This window comes from Chrysemys picta, chromosome 1 (assembly GCF_011386835.1).
Source record: "Chrysemys picta bellii isolate R12L10 chromosome 1, ASM1138683v2, whole genome shotgun sequence".
Classification (NCBI taxonomy): Eukaryota; Metazoa; Chordata; order Testudines; family Emydidae; genus Chrysemys; species Chrysemys picta.
In genome coordinates, this window is record NC_088791.1 from 83,557,824 (window position 1) to 83,575,803 (window position 17,980).

Consider the following 17,980-nt stretch of genomic DNA (forward strand, 5'->3'; position numbering starts at 1 on the left):
AATTTGCCACACAGTATTTCAATATGCTTCTCAAGCTACTGTCTTTCCCAAACTCTAAGATTTCTTGATACAGCCGAATCCCAATGAACAACTCTTTCAGACTACACCAAATACATCCGGACACTTGGGAGTGTGGATAACTGGAACTCAACAGGAAGAAAGCCAATAAAACACAGGGACATGTTACCAAGTGGTTCTGAACATGGGGATATAACCACAGAAATTTCTCTTCCTATCAACTGATAAAACTGAGAAATGAAAAACCTGGGGAAGTTACATTCTTAACATTAAATAGCATGTTCATATTTCCACCATAAAACAGCCTGACATTAGACTGTGGATCTAATATTCAACATACCTGTCTAGAAAATAGGTTGTGAAGTGGTGCAATTTTAAACTATGTTCTCAATTTGAACAATTATCTTTGCAAGTAACAGATCTTTTTTTGGATGAACATTACATTACACGTTCAAATATTTACAACATTCACACAGCATTCAAGCTCTGAGTAGTACTTTCAGTGACATTTTCTAGAAAGGAACATGTCTTAAGAAAAATTAACAGGCGCTAAGGAGGGCCCTAGCTGTCTCTGCCAAGCCTCATGTGGAATGTTGACACAGCAGAGTGACAGGTAATACACTGAAAGTCTTGTGTAAAATTTCTTACAAGATGCTTACAAAGGGATACGTCAAAATGTGAGCAACTCAAAGCTGCAGGCAGTGCTAAAAAGGCTTCCCACAGCAGGAAAAGGAATACATATATATTTCAAACTGCAATAAATTAGATTAACTACATTTTATGTTTCAGCAGGGAAATTTCTTCCAGCCCTTGCAGTGGTAGCCTGTTTTTTACAGCATGAAATCCATTATACCCTTTTGCTCTTTCCTAAAGGACAGGAAAAGATCCTCCCTCATAAGAGTGATCTTTTAAAAATATTTTCACCTCAGTTTCTCTGAAAGGTGCAGTGGTATTAAAAAAATTAGGAGCCCATTTCTTGTGCACCAAAAACTTCCTTTGCATCCAAAGGGAATTTTGGGTGCACAAGGAATACAGTAACTGTTCCTAGGTCAGTCATTGCTACCTAGGAGTCTATTATATTTTCTTCAGTTTTAAAATGATACCGCTGCCAGTGTGAATTTGAATTTGTGTTTCATATGGTGCTGCTTTCCAGGTCATATGCACTCCCTCCTTAGGAGGGGAAATCCAAGACTGTGAAAAGGATTCTCACCCTTGGAAGACTGGCTGATGGTGTGACCAAATTTTGGGCATCCTTCAAACACAAGATATTGCACAGAACACTAAGGGTTTTAGTGGAATATAGGCAGCCTTTTTAGATGCCAATTAATATATTCTGTGTTGTTTGTGTTTCACTGATCTCTGTTGGAATGCATGACTGCCACCTTGAGACACTCTCAGAAAACAAGTTGAGTATCTTGTGAAGCTAACGTCAAAGAGCAAAACTTTTAACAATATGAATGCAGTGACTCCCTGATGTCAATTTGAGCCCCTAAGAAAAATTGAAAATAAAATCACATTATTAGATGTAATCCATCAAATCTTCTTGTGCTTGCATGTCCCATGAGGCCTACATGAGAGCCAATACATAAAATAACATGCAAACACACCTTTGGATTCTAAATGACCCCTGCCATTGGCAGATGGAGTTAATCTACATATGTAAAACTCATGCTGCTGCTTGCCAGTGGTGCAGGACTGCTTTTATTTTTAGAAAACAATTTTGCCTTTTGGTTGACCTCATAGAGCAAAGAATTTGCATATTAAATAAATAAATAAATTATTTAATGGAGATATCCCATCTCCTAGAACTGGAAGGGACCTTGAAAGGTCATCGAGTCCAGCCCCCTGCCTTCACTAGCAGGACCAAGTACTGATTTTGCCCCAGATCCCCAAGTGGCCCCCTCAAGGATTGAACTCACAACCCTGGGTTTAGCAGGCCAATGCTCAAACCACTGAGCTATCCCTCCCCCCAAGGAGTATTGCCCTCAGCCATTACTGAAATGAAGTTTTGTTCTTGTAGTTTACACCATCATGGTAGAAATGGTTAAAATACCAAAAAGCCAGTATTAGTAGCTAAGCGAAGAGAGTCAGGGTGAACCATAAAAAGAAGAACAGGAGTACTTGTGGCACCTTAGAGACTAACAAATTTATTAGAGCATAAGCTTTCGTGGACTACAGCCCACTTCTTCGGATGCATATAGAATGGAACATATATTGAGGAGATATATATACACACACATACAGAGAGCATAAACAGGTGGGAGTTGTCTTACCAACTCTGAGAGGCCAATTAATTAAGAGAAAAAAAACTTTTGAAGTGATAATCAAGCTAGGCCAGTACAGACAGTTTGATAATAGGTGTGAGAGTACTTACAAGGGGAGATAGAGTCAATGTATATATATCTCCTCAATATATGTTCCATTCTATATGCATCCGAAGAAGTGGGCTGTAGTCCACGAAAGCTTATGCTCTAATAAATTTGTTAGTCTCTAAGGTGCCACAAGTACTCCTGTTCTTCTTTTTGCGGATACAGACTAACACGGCTGTTACTCTGAAACCTGTCATTATGCAAGGGTGAACCATATATATTTCTATCACAGTTCTATCGATAAAGAACAAGGCTGTCTTACCCATTGTTAGCATACCCATAATAATAAACAATGCCACCACCTAGCTCTTATGTAGCATTTTTCCACAGTACATCATTTTTATAAATGTACTAGAGCTTTTCACATTCCCTCCCCATTGCATCTTCTGTATGCTGCAGAGACCCAGCCTCCATTCTGATCCTACGATACTGCTGCTAACTCACTCAACTCCACATAATACTCATTACGGCTACAAAAATTACATGGACGATGCCCTTCCATGGAGGCTGGAAGGACGACTTCTGTAATCACTGGAGGTTAGATACAGGCCTGTGCATCAGAATAGGAGGAAGTCAGAACACTCCTATGTGAGCTACCTGGACTTTGAGTCCATTCACATACAATTAATAGGGTGTTTGCTTACTCCCATACCATCCCACCCTCAGTGCAGGTGGGTGGGGAATGAGTGGAATCTTGGCTCCATCCCCTCCCACCCTTCCCTCTATATACTGGCCAGTGTTGGTGTGTGGGGGTGTTGAATTCACTGTTGGCATAATCCAACAGTAAATTAGTACCTCCCTGGATGGGGTTGGAAGGGAGGGAAATCAAGAGAGAATTTCTGATTCAGAAGTGTCTGACCACAACGCCTCCTGGGGTGCTGTGGCTCTACCTAAAGTCACAATCAAGTCCCAAGTCAATCCTATAACTAAATTTCAGCTGTTTCAGCTATGTCTACACCTACCTTCCCTCCCTGCTGACCCCAGTGTAGAGCTGCCACAGCCAGGAGATGTGCCCCTCCCCGCTGGCTCAGGTCCACCGGAACTGCTGTGGCCAGGGAGAGGAGCCTCTCTCCTAGCCCCAAGCTGCTGCGGTGAGGGCTGGGGGGAGTCCTCTCTCCCCATTGCAGCCCTGGGGCAAGTCCTCTCTCCCCACTGCAGCCCTGCACCCCAAATCCCTCATCCCCAGCCCCACCCCAGAACCTGCACCCCCCAGCATCCCAACCTCCCTCCCGCACTCTTCATCCCCAGCCCCACTTCAGAGCCCTCACCCCCACACACACACCCCAACCCTCTGCCCCAGCACTGAGGCCCCACCCTCATCACATCAATTTTGTTATGTGCACCAATATGAAGGGGATGTGTCACACATCACTTCCATATTGGTGCACATAACAAAATTCATTCCACACATGGACATAAAAAATTAGAGGGAACACCGGTCTACACTACAGCCTATGTTGGCATAACCTATGTCGCTCAGTGGTGAGACTCTTTCCTGCCCTGAGTGACGTAAGTTACACTGACATAGCGCTGCGCACACGAGCACTTATGTTGGAAGGAGAGTTTCTCCTGCCAACATAGCTTCTGCCGCTCACGTCTTCACCAGACGCGGTGCAGCTGGATTAGTACAGCTGCAGCACTGTATGCATACACATGGCCATTGTGTCACCAGAAAAATTCCCCTTTCCTTTAAATGCAGTATCTGAAAAAGATCACAGAAGTTTTTTTTAATTTTATTGTTATTAAACATGGATGATTTAACACCGATGAGAGGTAAAGTTTAAGGGAAACACTTACTTCTTTGAGAGCAGCAGGAATTTTTTTCTGTTTTCTCCCAGACGGAATACTATGTAACACTGTAGACAAGGCACTGGATGGAGATTTATGGTTCACTGGGGATCCACTCTTAGGAGTGAAGTGGTTATCTAAAATGTATACAACATGCACAGTGCTTTTACATTGCAGATGACTGACATATGCACAGTGTTCCTTACAAAAAGTTTTAAACACAGCTATAATTTCTGTTTGGTGTAAGGTAATTTTTTTTTTTAAAAACACAGTTAATCTCTGAAACACTGCATATGATATTGTATTTCCTAACCATATTAAACAGGAATTTTGCCTCTCAGTATTGCCAATTCCAAAAGTTACAATATCACAAGTTAGAGCTCCCAAAATCATGAGATTGGACCAAAAAATCATGAAGTTGATATATATATGTAAGTATAAATCCTGTTTTTGAACTCCACCCGCCCATGTGTACAAGACAATTACAGGGTGAAAACTCAACCTTAAATACACACAATGTATTCCCACACATAAAATGCAGGCCCCAATTCCCCTCTGCATCTGCTTCCTGACTCCTCCTCACTACCCAAAAACCCAATGGTAGGGGCTCCTGCTGCTTCCCACTCCCACCCAGCAAGGTCCTGCAGACCCCAACTCCCTGAGCACGCTTTCTCTCCCCAACTCAGGCCCCCTCCCCCAATCTCCTCAGCAAGGTCCTACGGCCTCCCACACCCTCCCCCCTCCATTCCCCTGGCAGGCATCACTAGTGGTTCCCTGTGGCCAGCCTGCACGTAAGAAGGCTGTCCCGTGGGCATACCTCCATTAACTCCCCCTTCCTGCTTGTGGTTGAGGGTGGTGATTATTAGTATGGATTATGTATGTTATTCTAGTGCCTGGGAGTCCTAATCATAGACCTGGCCCCCATTGTGCTAGGCGCTGTACAAACGCAGAACAAAAAGGCAGTCCCTGCTCCAAAGAGCTTACAATCTAAGTGTAAGGCAAAACAATACAGATGGATATAGGTAGACAGATGGGGGAGTACAAGGAAACAATTAGACAATACTGGTCAGTATGACGGGAAGAGATAGGGTGCTCTGTTCTGCTGCACCGGCTCTGTGACTGGGACACAGCTCAGGATGCAAAGGGTGCCCCAATAAACTAGACAACTGCTGCAGCTACCTGCAGCACAACATCCATTAGCAACTGAAGTGGAAACTGCTGGTGGCCCAGGCAAAGCTCCTGAGCAGCCTCTGCTTTACAACAAGAGCCCTGGAAAAGTCACCTTGAAATCACATAATAATGTTGCAAATATCAACAACACTGGTCTCTGGGTGGGCCAGCGGTTAGGTGCTAGCCTGGCATTCAGTTCCCTGCTCTGCTACAGATTTATTGTGTGACCTTGGGCAAGTCATTTGGTGGCTCTGTGTCTCAGTTTCCCCATCTGTAAAACAGGTTACTAGTACTTCCCGCTCTCACAGGGGTGCTGGGAGGATAAATGCAGTAAAGATTGTGAGGTGCTCTGATACTGTGGAAATGTGGGCTATATAATTACGAGACAGAGAGAGATCGATTAAAAAAAAGTTTTCCCTCTACCTTGTTTCTGTAGTTCTTTGAAGCAATGATCACACACTCTTGCTGGTTGGTTTTTCATATAGTCCAAGCCATGTTTATTTGTGGAACATGCTTGGCAGACAATCTGAAAACATGTAAAATGTTATTATATAGTATGCACAACCACACGCACACCAATCCCTTAAAAACTTATATCTGAGTTTCACTAAACCCATGCTGTTGAGCCCCAAACAAGTAACAATTTTACAACCTGAGGGTTTGGAGGGACATGCATGATAATTCACAGGGATGTTCCACACAAAATACTCTTTCCAGAACTGATTTTACGTGACTGACAATATTTGATAGTTATATCATTTTCTGATTTTGTACAGAATATTTTGAACAATAAATAAATAAAAATCTGAGAATGGGGGGTGAGACTACTGGATTAGTGAGAAATATCAAATTTATGGACTAGCAAAGTGTAAATTAGCAAATTGTTATTGTATTGTCAAATCTCATCTAAAAGTTTATTAAGAAACATGCTCAGTTTTTTTAAACTTGTATTTTTAGATGATCACAATATCTATCTAGTTATATTATCCTCTTGTCTGTGTTACGGAGAAATTGATGTGTTTCAACTACACTGAATACTGAATTCCCATTTGACTAAAAAGTAAGATGTGAAATGTGACTAGGTTAAGACAGCAATAAAATATACAATAGTTTTTTTTCTAGTTTCATGGGTATGCATTGTTTGGAAGTCTCGCAAAATGGGTTCAACCTTAACTCACAGCCAGTGAAAAAGATACTTTGAATATTTAAGTTAATTTTCTTGGTATGCATTGTGCTACTGAAGGAGTGAAGGACATGCGTCTTTTTTTTCCTCCTGAAATGTAAAATATGACAAGAAGCACTGGATAGGTTTAACTAGAGAATTGATCTAATAACAAGGATATTTAGAGTAGGAAATAATGTTATTTTCACCTAAGGTATAATGTTCTCTCAACACAGCAATATTGCTAATGTGTTTTAATGCAATCAAATTCCCCCATACGGAAACAAAAATCTTGAATGACTCTTGCAAAAGAAGGAAGTTACAAGATCACCCAACCTTTCCACATGCCCTGCAGTGATGTCTTCTCCAGGTCAACGTGAATTCACTAGTACAGATCATACACATAGTGGCTCTAGTATCAGGAACCCAGATGGGAGCCTTTGATCCGAGAGGACTATCTTCATCCTCTTTCTCTGGATCTGCCTGAGAAAATGGAGGTGGAACTCCATTAAATTACAAGCAGTAATGTATTTTTCACCACTGAATTATCAAGGTTAAATACAAGTATTCTGTTTCCTAAGGATTCTCCATTCACGTAACTGGTCAGTGTCTTAAATACAGATTCTCTGCTGGTTCACCAGCAACATTATCACAACTGAGCTCTAAAAGAAGATGCTGAAATTATTTCATTGAATCATAAAGGTGCTAATAAATCTCTATTTCAGTGCTGCCAATTAGATATTTCAGGGGAGGGAGGTCCGGCAAATCCTGGCGTTTCTCTCCCTCCCCCCTCCCCAACAGGGATCCCATTCTGGTCCCTGTTCACATCCCCCCCGCCTGCCATAGGGACTTTGGTTCTCCCCTGGCCAGGGAGTCTCCCCCTTCTCTCACCCACACAGGGCATGAGCTGGTGCCACCAGGAATCGAGTTTTAGATGGACTCCACTGCACTCCACCATACAGAAGCAGACTCCCTCCCTGTGTACCAGATCGCAATATTATTGGTTTGGCCTCCTCTCCAGCTGTACCGAGGGGTGCCCAGGTCAGATTTCAGTGGGGTTTAGACCACACAGCTGCAGCAACGCTCCGGACTGCTCCAGCAGCAGCCGTATTGATTTAGTACAGGACTACTTCTTAAGTGATCAGATCATGCCCCACCCCCCAGCTCCATTGCCTAGGTCACCTGGAACAAGTGCAAAAACCTTGGGGGGATGGGAGTGTTTGCCGCCCCCCCCCCCCACTGGCATCACTACTCTACTTGTTTAGTACCAAGATATTCCAGTTTGTTTACATCCATTATCTCAGGGGTTCTCAAACTGGGGGTCAGGACCCCTTAGGGGGTCGCGAGGTTATTACATGGGGGGTCACAAGCTGTCAGCCTCCACCCCAAACCCCGCTTTGCCTCCAGCATTTATAATGGTGTTAAATATATTAAAAAGTGTTTTTTATTTATCAGGGGGGAGGTCGCACTCAGAGACTTGCTATGTGAAAGGGGTCACCAGTAAAAAAGTTTGAGAGCCACTGCATTATCTTAGCTAGTGTTATTCTATTTTAAGGACTAGAATGGATGGATATCTAACCCCTTTTCTCCTGTTCTTAGGATTACTGAGAACCGACATCTGAATTTTTTTAATGAAACTATGAAAGATCTACATCTCAAATTCTGTTCTATTATTAATACTTGCCACTTTTCTAAAGTGCTGTGCTGAGTTTTTTTAATACGTAGTAGAAGATATATTCATGCCCAAAGAAATCAAAGAGAATGGTGTGGTATACCTCTTCAAGACTTTTACTCGGGTTAAATGTGATTCTCTTCTTTGTATAGTCGTCAATTGATCTGGAGATGGCTTCTAACCATTCATCTCTTTCTGTAGCAGAACTGTTGGTGTCAAAGACATTGAAGTACGGTTAACATTAAAAATGTCTAAAAACTGACTCTGGCTATGGCATGGTTTTTTGCCAGGCACACATCATGTTATTTCTTTTTTGTTTTTAATGACTATTAGTTTAGATTATATTAGGTTGATGTGGGAGTGTTGATTATAGTTAGAGCATTAAAGAGAAGTAGATTTAGAGCATGGATTTGGAGGCAACTGAAGTTGTGCGATATATAGGATCAGGCAGGACAATTCCAGATGTAAGGGGCAACATAGAAGAAAACTTGGAGGCCCTCATGCACGGGGGATAAAAACAACCACCAAATCGGAATTAATAGAATGCTGGTCTAATCTGTGAAAAAGAAGAGACAAGATATAGGCAGGAGCAGAGCTATGGCACTTTGACTATCCTTCCCATTGGGAAGAAGAATATTTTGCCAAATCCAAATATTTACTTATGTTGGTTTTTTATCCTGTGAGAAAAAGCCAATATGCATTAGTTCTGGAATATTCATGTCTCCAGCCAACTTCTATGGCTCAGAAATTCTGACTAAAATTTTCAAAATTTGGTTGCCTTTAATTACCCTGCTAAATCTATATTTAAGCAACTAAATTATAAGTGGCCCAATTTTCAGAGTTGCTGGCTGAGCATCCATAGTGCACATTGACTTCAGTGGGACTACTAACATGAGTGCACAATCCAGTCCCTAATCCTGCAAACATTCAGCATTTATTCATTTTAGCAGTCCCACTGAAATCAATTATGTGCTACAGGTTTTCAGGGCCATAGTGTTCTCATTATTAACTTACGAAAACTAAATTCTGGAGTTCTGTACAGACCAGAGTGCTGTCTAGACTTTCACACAGCCATTAGATCAAACTGGCAATAAGCCTTGCAAGATATCTATTTACATCTATATCTCCCCTAGGAAATGGGCAAAGTTTTGCTATGTTAAGTTTGTAAAACTTTAACTTTTCCTTTAGAGTCTTTTCAAACTTCAGTTCTGTTGTGTGTTCTGAATATATTGAATATGGCTGTCAGTAAAAATAGCAGAAGGGAAGCCTGTCTCTCTAAAGTCTGGTACGAATTTTATTTGACCTGTTTTGTAACACACAGAGTATGAGCACACTGGAAACATATTAAATTGCCAAATGAGACCCAAAAGCCATGAGAATGAGATATAAGAAGATGAATGATACTGAAAGATGAGACATTCAGTCTGTATGTAGGTGATTGATTCACTACAAATCCATTGTACATACTGATGGAAATTGCATCAGTCATTGAAAAACATCCATATAACTTTTCCCCCTGGCTCACATACCCTGTTCATCTTATAACAGATATAATGACTTTGGCATTGGGCATTTCCGGAGGATTAATTACAGCTGGAAATCTTCAACTGCACCTTGGGACATCTTCCCCCAACTGGTCATTAATCCCTAGTAAATGCCTTGTGCTTCTATCATTATTGTTTAAATCACCGTTTTTACCTAGATAGCTCCAACAAGCTAGACCAGCACTGATTTATTTTATTTTTGAAAAGAAGAGAATTGAATGCTCCCAAAGAATCAAAAGTGACAGCACTAGAAAATGAAGTTTTATAGAAACACAGAAACAGCATTTCTAGTATCAATATGCCTTAATTCAGAGATGGTTGGGCCACTTCTAAGTGTTAAATTTCTAAGGACCTAACAAGCATTGACCTCAATTGCCGCTGTCCTAAAAGTTTGCCACAATTAGCACCTATTACAGCAGTAGCATGTTGTGGGGTTTTTTTTTATTTTATTTTTTTTTATTTTTATTTTTACTGCTAACACCTCTCTGCTAGGGAACAGTGTGATTCCACCAAATCTTTTGCATATAAAAGTATTTCACCAAGTTTGATAGAAACAATTTTCAGGCACAAAAGTTAGAAGAAATAAATACTATGCATTCAGCCTTTGGAAATTATAATCTATTTTTTGGGGGGAAAAAAATCACAACCCCTTAACCAAAGCTACAGTCTATATATGCAGAGGAATCTCTCAGTTATTTCCTCTCATTTACAATTAAAGTATCATTCCCTTGCATCATTCTGAAATGTTAATTTCCCCTGAACAGTGAAACCAAACAAACCTATAATCTCAAATGTTAAGATTCAATTATATGTATGTAGGTATGTTCATTTGGCACCCCAATAATTGTAAGGATAATTCAGTGTCATTTCCATAAAGCATCATATTAGCCAGAGCAGAGATGGTATAGTCCTATCCTGCATTTGTGTCAAGGCTCTTCCTACATATTTGTGAAGTGCTCAGTCATTGTGGCACCTAAGCACCAAAGGTCTGAATCTGCACCGACTGCAGCATTCAATGGCAAAATTGTCACTGACTTCAACAGGTTCAGAATTAAGTCCTATGCTGGTGCAATGCATCCTTTGCCCAATATGCAAAATGTCTGTATTAGAGATAAATGTAAATACATACAACACTTCTTTTCAATCCCCAGTTATAAATAACTGCTACTACTCAGGCACAACTGTGCTACTTCCTTTGGCTGCTTGGACAATGTTAACTCGGGTGCCTCTCTGTTTGAAACACTGTTTTGTGCAGACATCCTGAAGTCAATAGATGCAAGGTCGCAGAGCGCGACGAAGCCCACACTACTGCTGTTTTGCAAAAAGAAGAGGGAATGGATCTTTGCTCATTGACATCAGTATTGTCACAGCGGACAGAATGTACAACACTCATGGCTCAAATTCTCTAAACAGCTAGAATAGGAGAATCAAGCCTTTGGAAAAGACAGCTTCACAAAGGCAGATACGAGCTTTTCTACAATAATTTAGTGGCAGTGAATACTCTGAATGCTACCTGAGAGGATTTAGTTTGCTGGTAACTGCTACATATTTTCCTAGCACCATTGATTTGATTCATATATGTGGGAGCCAAAATGTGAAAGAAGATTTGGCTAAAGTCCACATTGTATCTGTTTTTTTATGATTCAATAATTTAATGCCACCTCTACTTTGCAGCTTCAAAATACAATCTGTTTCCTGTTCTAATGACATCTGTGCTACAGCTAGAAGACCCTCTCCCTCAAACTTATATCAAAAGCCGTGTTATCACATCAGTATTTTATTGCTGGATTTCACATCATCACTTAGCAGTAACTTTGGAAGAGAAGCAGAAACAGAAACAGAAAAAAAGTCCAGAATTTCAAAGCCTAAAATAAAACCACTTAAGTGAACATTTTTAGACTTATGGGTTTTTTTTTGTTTTTTGTTTTTTTAAAAAGGAGCAGCATTTTTTCTCCTCAAAAGGTAGCAAGAAATAATTCTCCCAGGGTATTGGGTGACTTGAATAAAACTCATACTTTCTGTCTTTTCAGTCTGGTGAACAGTTAAACAAATGTAATGGTGTGAGCAAAATTCTGATACAAATGGTAGTCATTACCCAGACAGTTCAAAGACTAACTTCCTTTGGTACAGAATCCGAACTTGGGGGGAGTTTTCCCTAGATATCAAGGTGAACTGCACAGCAGTGGCATTATATGAACTTAAAAACTCATTAGCTATGACTCTGTGATCATCTAAAATAACACAACTTAAACAACATGAGGAGAGGGAATTGAAACTAGTTTGTCTTCATTCGAGGAACCCTCTACAAATTCTCCATGCTTCTAGAGTTACTATTGTAGATGAGAGCAACCTTCATCGCACAAATACAAAACAATGAGTGTAAACTTAGACAATATGCAGCTTCATAGTTTATGTATTGTATCTGAAAAATGTGTGCTATTTAATATACATTATTTGCTTAGGATATTTACCTTGCTGAGAGTATGAAGGATCGCTCTACGCTTTCTATGTTCAACTCATTTTGATAAGCTTCCTGGGTTGGTTTTCTAACCTACAGTGGACATAGAAAACAACTCTTAATTGAAAATGAATCAATACGACTTCAAGGAGATACCTGTAACAACAGGTGAACTAAAGCAATAGACTTTTCTCTTGCAGAAAGAGTAAAAACTGGACAGCAAATAGCACAACAGTAGGAGCTCACACACCAGCCCATCAGTTCTGAAATCCCGAGTTTCAAGTGTAACTGAGTTTATAGGTCGAGTGTTTATGTAGCCACCCCAGGATATTTGCTGACATCACAAAACACAGAATGCAGTCTTGTAAATAGTCTCTCATGCTGTCTCCTGTGAATCTGGGCCTTCAGCTGAACTTGGCCCTTTTTTCTGGCAGCATCATGGATAAGACACTTAACTCCTGAACAGGAGCAGAAGGCGGTTTGTCCTACTGTACCAGTGTCCCCTAACAGCTGTGTCTGCCTGTGTCGGTGTACGTAATAGAAGTTTCTTGATACAGCTCAGGATATTCCAGCTCGGAGATGGCCGGACAACACTTTTTAGAGGGGTTATAGGAAAGGTACAATTAAAAACCCAAAAGGATTGGCAGTCTTTGGAGAAACCCAGCTGTGGAGGATTTGGCCCACCAGAAAGTTGTCAGGCAATCAGAGACGTGTGTGTTTTTTGAGGGTGGGCAAACAAGTCAGAATGGCCATGAGGCAGGGAAGGGGCAGCCATACATACATAAATAAGCAGCCTTTGTTTCAGGGAAGCCTAATACTGGACCCAAGGCAGTTAATATTAAGGTGCAATAGTAGAATTGCCTGAGGAAGCCTTCCCAGGCCAGCCAACACTAATCAGGTATTTAGGCAGTTCTCTCTCTCTGTTTCTCCCCTTTGATTGCATTACAATTCTCCTCCTCTTCTTCCAACTGGCCCCCAACAACGAATGCATTTTTAAAAGGATAGTTATTAATGGCCCAAAGGTCCATACACCATGCAACAAAGGCTATGCTTCTATCATGGCTCTTAATATAAGCAACTTATAATATTTCTTTCCAACAATAAATCTACTTGTCTGTGGAAAAATAACATGCAGGAGTTCAGATACGTTTTGACAAAAAATTGCCAGAGAAGAGCGCTCACCTTCATTCCAGCCAATGAAAGCATGTTGTTGAGTTTATACATGCCAGACTGTACTGGAGTTGTATACAACAGAGCATCATTAAACTGCAATACAAAACACACACTTTCAAATGGCTAAAGGATTAAATAATAAAAAGATAGTTTCAACTATAGTGTACTGAAAATGTATGAAATTTGTATAGCATTGATACACATGCATTGAAGGTAGAAATTTAGAGTCTAGAAATGTGTCCTCTACATGCTATTACTTTAGTTTGGATTCTGAGAAGAGAGTTCTATTTATTTGTAAGAAAATGTTCATGTTTACAATGTAGGTAAGAATATAGGTCTATTAACATTTTAGTTATGTAAACATTTTTTGTCACATTCTCTGCACAAAGACTTTCTAAAAGCTGAAAGAAAATTCCCAAAATAAAAAAAGCTATTTATCAATGAAAAGTACATTATTTATGGGCAAACTGGGAGTACTGATGTCAGGGAATAGGCCATTGAAACCCATAAGGAACAGTTTCTTGCAACTAAAAGTTATATTACACACACACACACAAAACTGCATTCAGAGAACATTAGTAAAGTTGCAATGTCAAGCACTCACAAGTTAGGAAAGGCCAGAATTAAGGTTTCCTGTGCCTAGGGTAGTATACGTATCTCTAGTTATTCATATAATAAACGAATGCTGAACAAATATAAAAAATGAAGAGCTCACAGTGGTACTTCATATGGCATTCTGGACTGAAGCCTGGCTCTGGACTGCATTTTGTCAGAGTTAATGCTCAAGACTTCACTAAATTTGAGGAGCTACTATATTACTTGTATTACACTAGCACCAGCTAAGATGGTGCCCCATTGTGCCAGACACCGCACAAACATATAGTAAGAGTCAGATCCTTCCTCAAAGAGTTTATGTCTAAATAGACAAGACAGACAAAGGATGGGCAGGGAAGTAGACACAGAGAGATTGTGTGACTTATCCAAGGTCACAGAGCAGGTCAGCAGCAAGGCCAGGAATAGAACATGGGACCCTTGACTCCCCAACCCGGTGCCCAATTCAAAGATATATGATAAACTTTTAAAAAATGTGACAAGTAATGCTCTGGACACCTGATTTTGGATTTTCAAATCTATTAGAATTCAAAGGACTAGAGTAGTAGTCTCAGCTTTTCAAAACCTCAGATTCTTTTCTCAAAAAGTTGTTAAAAACAGTGACTGAATTTTGGTCAAACAGAAAGAATTTTATAACTGGGGTTTTTTGTTTATCTTTTAGTGTACACAAATCATCTTGCTAAACCACACTGAACACGCAAAACAGTGATACAAACTGCATATAAAATGCTAAATTTTTTAACAGTCAGCTGAAGTTGCCAGTTATTTATATTTGTGGTGTAAAGGTTTCTACCACTATTCAATTACTCTGGCATTAGGAACATAGAAATGTTCATGGCATCTTACCAGAAAAAACATTCGCGGCTGCATGACCTTCCTGGAAAGCTTCATCAACGTTCCTTCTTTGAGAAAGACCTGGCAAGTTAAAGAAGATAAACAAATATTGCAAAACTTAGCTGTTGAGGGCACAAAAACTGCATGAATAAGCTTCTCTCTTTAAAATTCTTATTCATTTAGTGCCATAGATGTGTTTGAAATTTCATAAAAGACACGAAGTAAAACACATCAAGCACCAATGATCATGAAGAAAGATTTCCTGTTCTGGAATATAAAACTTGTAGGTTAGCATTTTTGATAAACCTGTTATAAAAATGTACTCCTGCATAATTATCCCTAGGTATCCTTATAAATGCAATAAATAAAATGGATTAATAAAAAAAGAACTTATTGGAATTAGAAGATCTGCTTAGCATAACATAAAACCAATACTTGGACATTGAAAGAAGGTCCCATCTACAGTAAATGAATGGGCCTCAATATCAACTGACCTAGCTTCTTATGAGAAGTTGATCCTTAACTGCAGATAACATGCAACATCCAAAAGATGTGGACTCCATGTTTAAATCATATAAAATTGCTAACCTATCACATATGGAGCTGCTCATACCTTTTCCAGAGGCTGAGCAACAGTGCTCCCACAATTGCAGCTTATGGATACAATTCTGCAAACATCAGAACAAGTAACTTCACTCATGTGAGTAGTTTCACAGAGATCAGTAAAAAGAACGAGGAGTACTTGTGGCACCTTAGAGGCTAACACATTTATTTGGGCATAAGCTTTTGTGGGCTAAAACCCACTTCATCGGATGCATGCAGTGGAAAATACAGTAGGAAGATATATACACACAGAGAATATGCAAAAATGGGTGTGGGACTGCTCATGGCAGGGTGATTATAGAGAATAAAGATGGGTCCTTACATCTGTATCTCACTTGTTTAGTATTGTACAAGTCACATTACGAATCAATTAAAATCTCGAATAAGAAAAAACCCTAAGGGATTCCATGGTAATTACCAAGTTTCTGCTATTAAAATGTAATTGGGACAAAGGGCTCGATCCTGCACTCGAGAGGAGCTGATCATTCTCAACTACCAATGAAATCCACAGGGATTGTGTACTTGCACTGGAGAACGGAGTTTGCTCTAACTTATTTTTAAGTCTTTCCTCTGACTTCTCATGTTCCAATTGAAGTCGCAACAATGTGGTGGCAAAGCTTGCAGTATAGCTGCGAACAAAATACACAGAATGATAGAATCGGAGGACTGGAAGGGACCTCGAGAGGTCTTCTAGTCCAGTCCCCTGCACTCAAAGCAGGGCTAAGTATTATCTAGACCATCCCTGAGAGGTGTTTGTCCAACCTGCTCTTAAAAATCTCCAATGATGGAGATTCCACAACCTCCCTAGGCAATTTATTCCAGTACTTAACCACCCTGACAGTTAGGAAGTTTTTCTTAATGTCCAACATAAACCTCCCTTGCTGCAATTTAAACACATTGCTTCTTGTCCTATCCTCAGTGGTTAAGTAGAACAATTTATCACCCTCCTCTTTATAACAACTTTTTATGTACTTGAAAACTGTTACCATGTTCCCCCCCCCGCAAGCCAGTCTTCTCTTCTCCAGACTAAACAAATCCAATTTTTTCCATCTTCCCTCCTAGGTCACATCTTCTAGACCTTTAATCATTTTTGTTGCTCTTCTCTGGACTTTCTCCGATTTGTCCACATCTTTCCTGAAATGGGGGAGGAGTGGGGACGTGGCATGCTCAGGAGAGGAGGAGGAGAAGATGCAGGGCAGGGGCAGGAACTTGGGGGGAAGGAGGTGGAATTGGGGCGGGAAGGGGGGGTGGAAAAAGGCGGGAAGGGGACTTTGGGGAAGGGGTGGAATGAGGGTTGGGTGAGGGCGGTACAGGGGCTGGAAGAGGCGGGGCGGGGGCAGAGCCAGGGTCGAGCACCCACTGGGCAGAGGGTCGGTGCCTATGGTTAGGCCCTGAGGATGCAGGCGAGACCCACCAGCCAGACACCTGAGAAAGAATTCTCTACAGTAATTCAGAGCCCTCCCCATTTGGTGTCCCATCTCTGGCCTTTAGAGATATTTGCTGCCAGCAGTTGCAGATTGGCTACAAGCCATTGTAGCCAGTCTCATCATACCATCCCCTCTGTAAACTTATCAAGCTCAGTCTTGAAGCCAGTTAGTTTTTTTGCCCCCCCATTTCCCTTGGAAGGCTGTTCACTCCTCTGATGGTTAGAAACCTTAGTCTAATTTGAAGCCTAAACTTGTTGATGACCAGTTTATATCCATTTGTTGTTGTGTCCATATTAACGCTTAACATATAACTCCTCTCCGTTCCTGGTATTTATTCCTCTGATGTGTTTAGAGACAGCAATCATATCTCCCTTCAGCCTTCTTTTGGTTAGACTAAACAAGTCAAACTCTGAGTCTCCTCTCATAAGGTAGGTTTTGCATTCCTCTGATCATCCTAGTAGCCTCTCTGCACCTGTTCCAATTTGAATTAATCTTTCTTAAACATGGGAGATGAGAAATGCACACAGTTCTCACTGCTTTAACAGTAGTTATATATGCTTAGTATCACTTTAGTCTGCAGTATCCTTGCTGCTATCTGCTGAATGCCCTTTTGCAGAACTTACCCTTCCTGGTTGAACAATCTCATGATGCCCATTTAAACTGTATTGAATCTGCATGAGCTTCTGAAAGTTATCCTATGGGGGGGGGGGAAAAAACAAAAATATAATTGCCCTTCAATTTAATGAAAATGCATTAGACAGCTTTAACAGACATCAGCTTCCACAATTAGGATACTTACTCCTTGTTTCATGATATCATTGGCATGGTTGGCTACTTCTATGACAACAGCCAGAGCACCTAAAGTGTGAAGGAACAGAATTTAGTTATACAGTCTAGCCCAGTCAGTGTTCAAAAACCATGTTGCCCAATTCAGCTGGTGCTAAGGGGTTCAAGAGTGTGACCCAAAGCCCACGGAAGTCAGTGGGAGTCTTTCCGTTGACTTCAGTGGTTTCTGGATTAGGTCTTAAAAGCTGAGTCCTTGCAAACCACCATCCATTGTGGCAGCGCTTTTGTGCCATAATAGCCACCAAATTTCTTAAAGTTAACTGAAATAATGACACTCATTTTGCCAACAAAATTAAGCTCACAC

At 40.6% G+C, this 17,980-nt stretch overlaps 1 protein-coding gene across 4 annotated transcripts in view; it reads right to left on the minus strand.

Moving 5' to 3' along the window:
- The window catches only part of FGD6 (FYVE, RhoGEF and PH domain containing 6), a 106,062-nt gene that overhangs the window by 13,671 nt on the left and 74,411 nt on the right, over positions 1-17,980 (minus strand). For 3 of the 4 annotated variants that reach the window (XM_005306491.4, XM_005306490.5, XM_065576856.1), the window contains exons 10-18: positions 17,630-17,688; positions 17,454-17,525; positions 14,813-14,881; positions 13,364-13,447; positions 12,195-12,274; positions 8,283-8,385; positions 6,844-6,990; positions 5,769-5,871; positions 4,185-4,312 (exon numbers count right to left, since the gene is read on the minus strand). In XM_005306491.4, coding sequence (XP_005306548.1) covers positions 4,185-4,312; positions 5,769-5,871; positions 6,844-6,990; positions 8,283-8,385; positions 12,195-12,274; positions 13,364-13,447; positions 14,813-14,881; positions 17,454-17,525; positions 17,630-17,688 — 845 coding nt within the window. The remainder of the gene's footprint in view (positions 1-4,184; positions 4,313-5,768; positions 5,872-6,843; positions 6,991-8,282; positions 8,386-12,194; positions 12,275-13,363; positions 13,448-14,812; positions 14,882-17,453; positions 17,526-17,629; positions 17,689-17,980) is intronic. The other variant, XR_010594602.1, reaches the window with a different exon arrangement.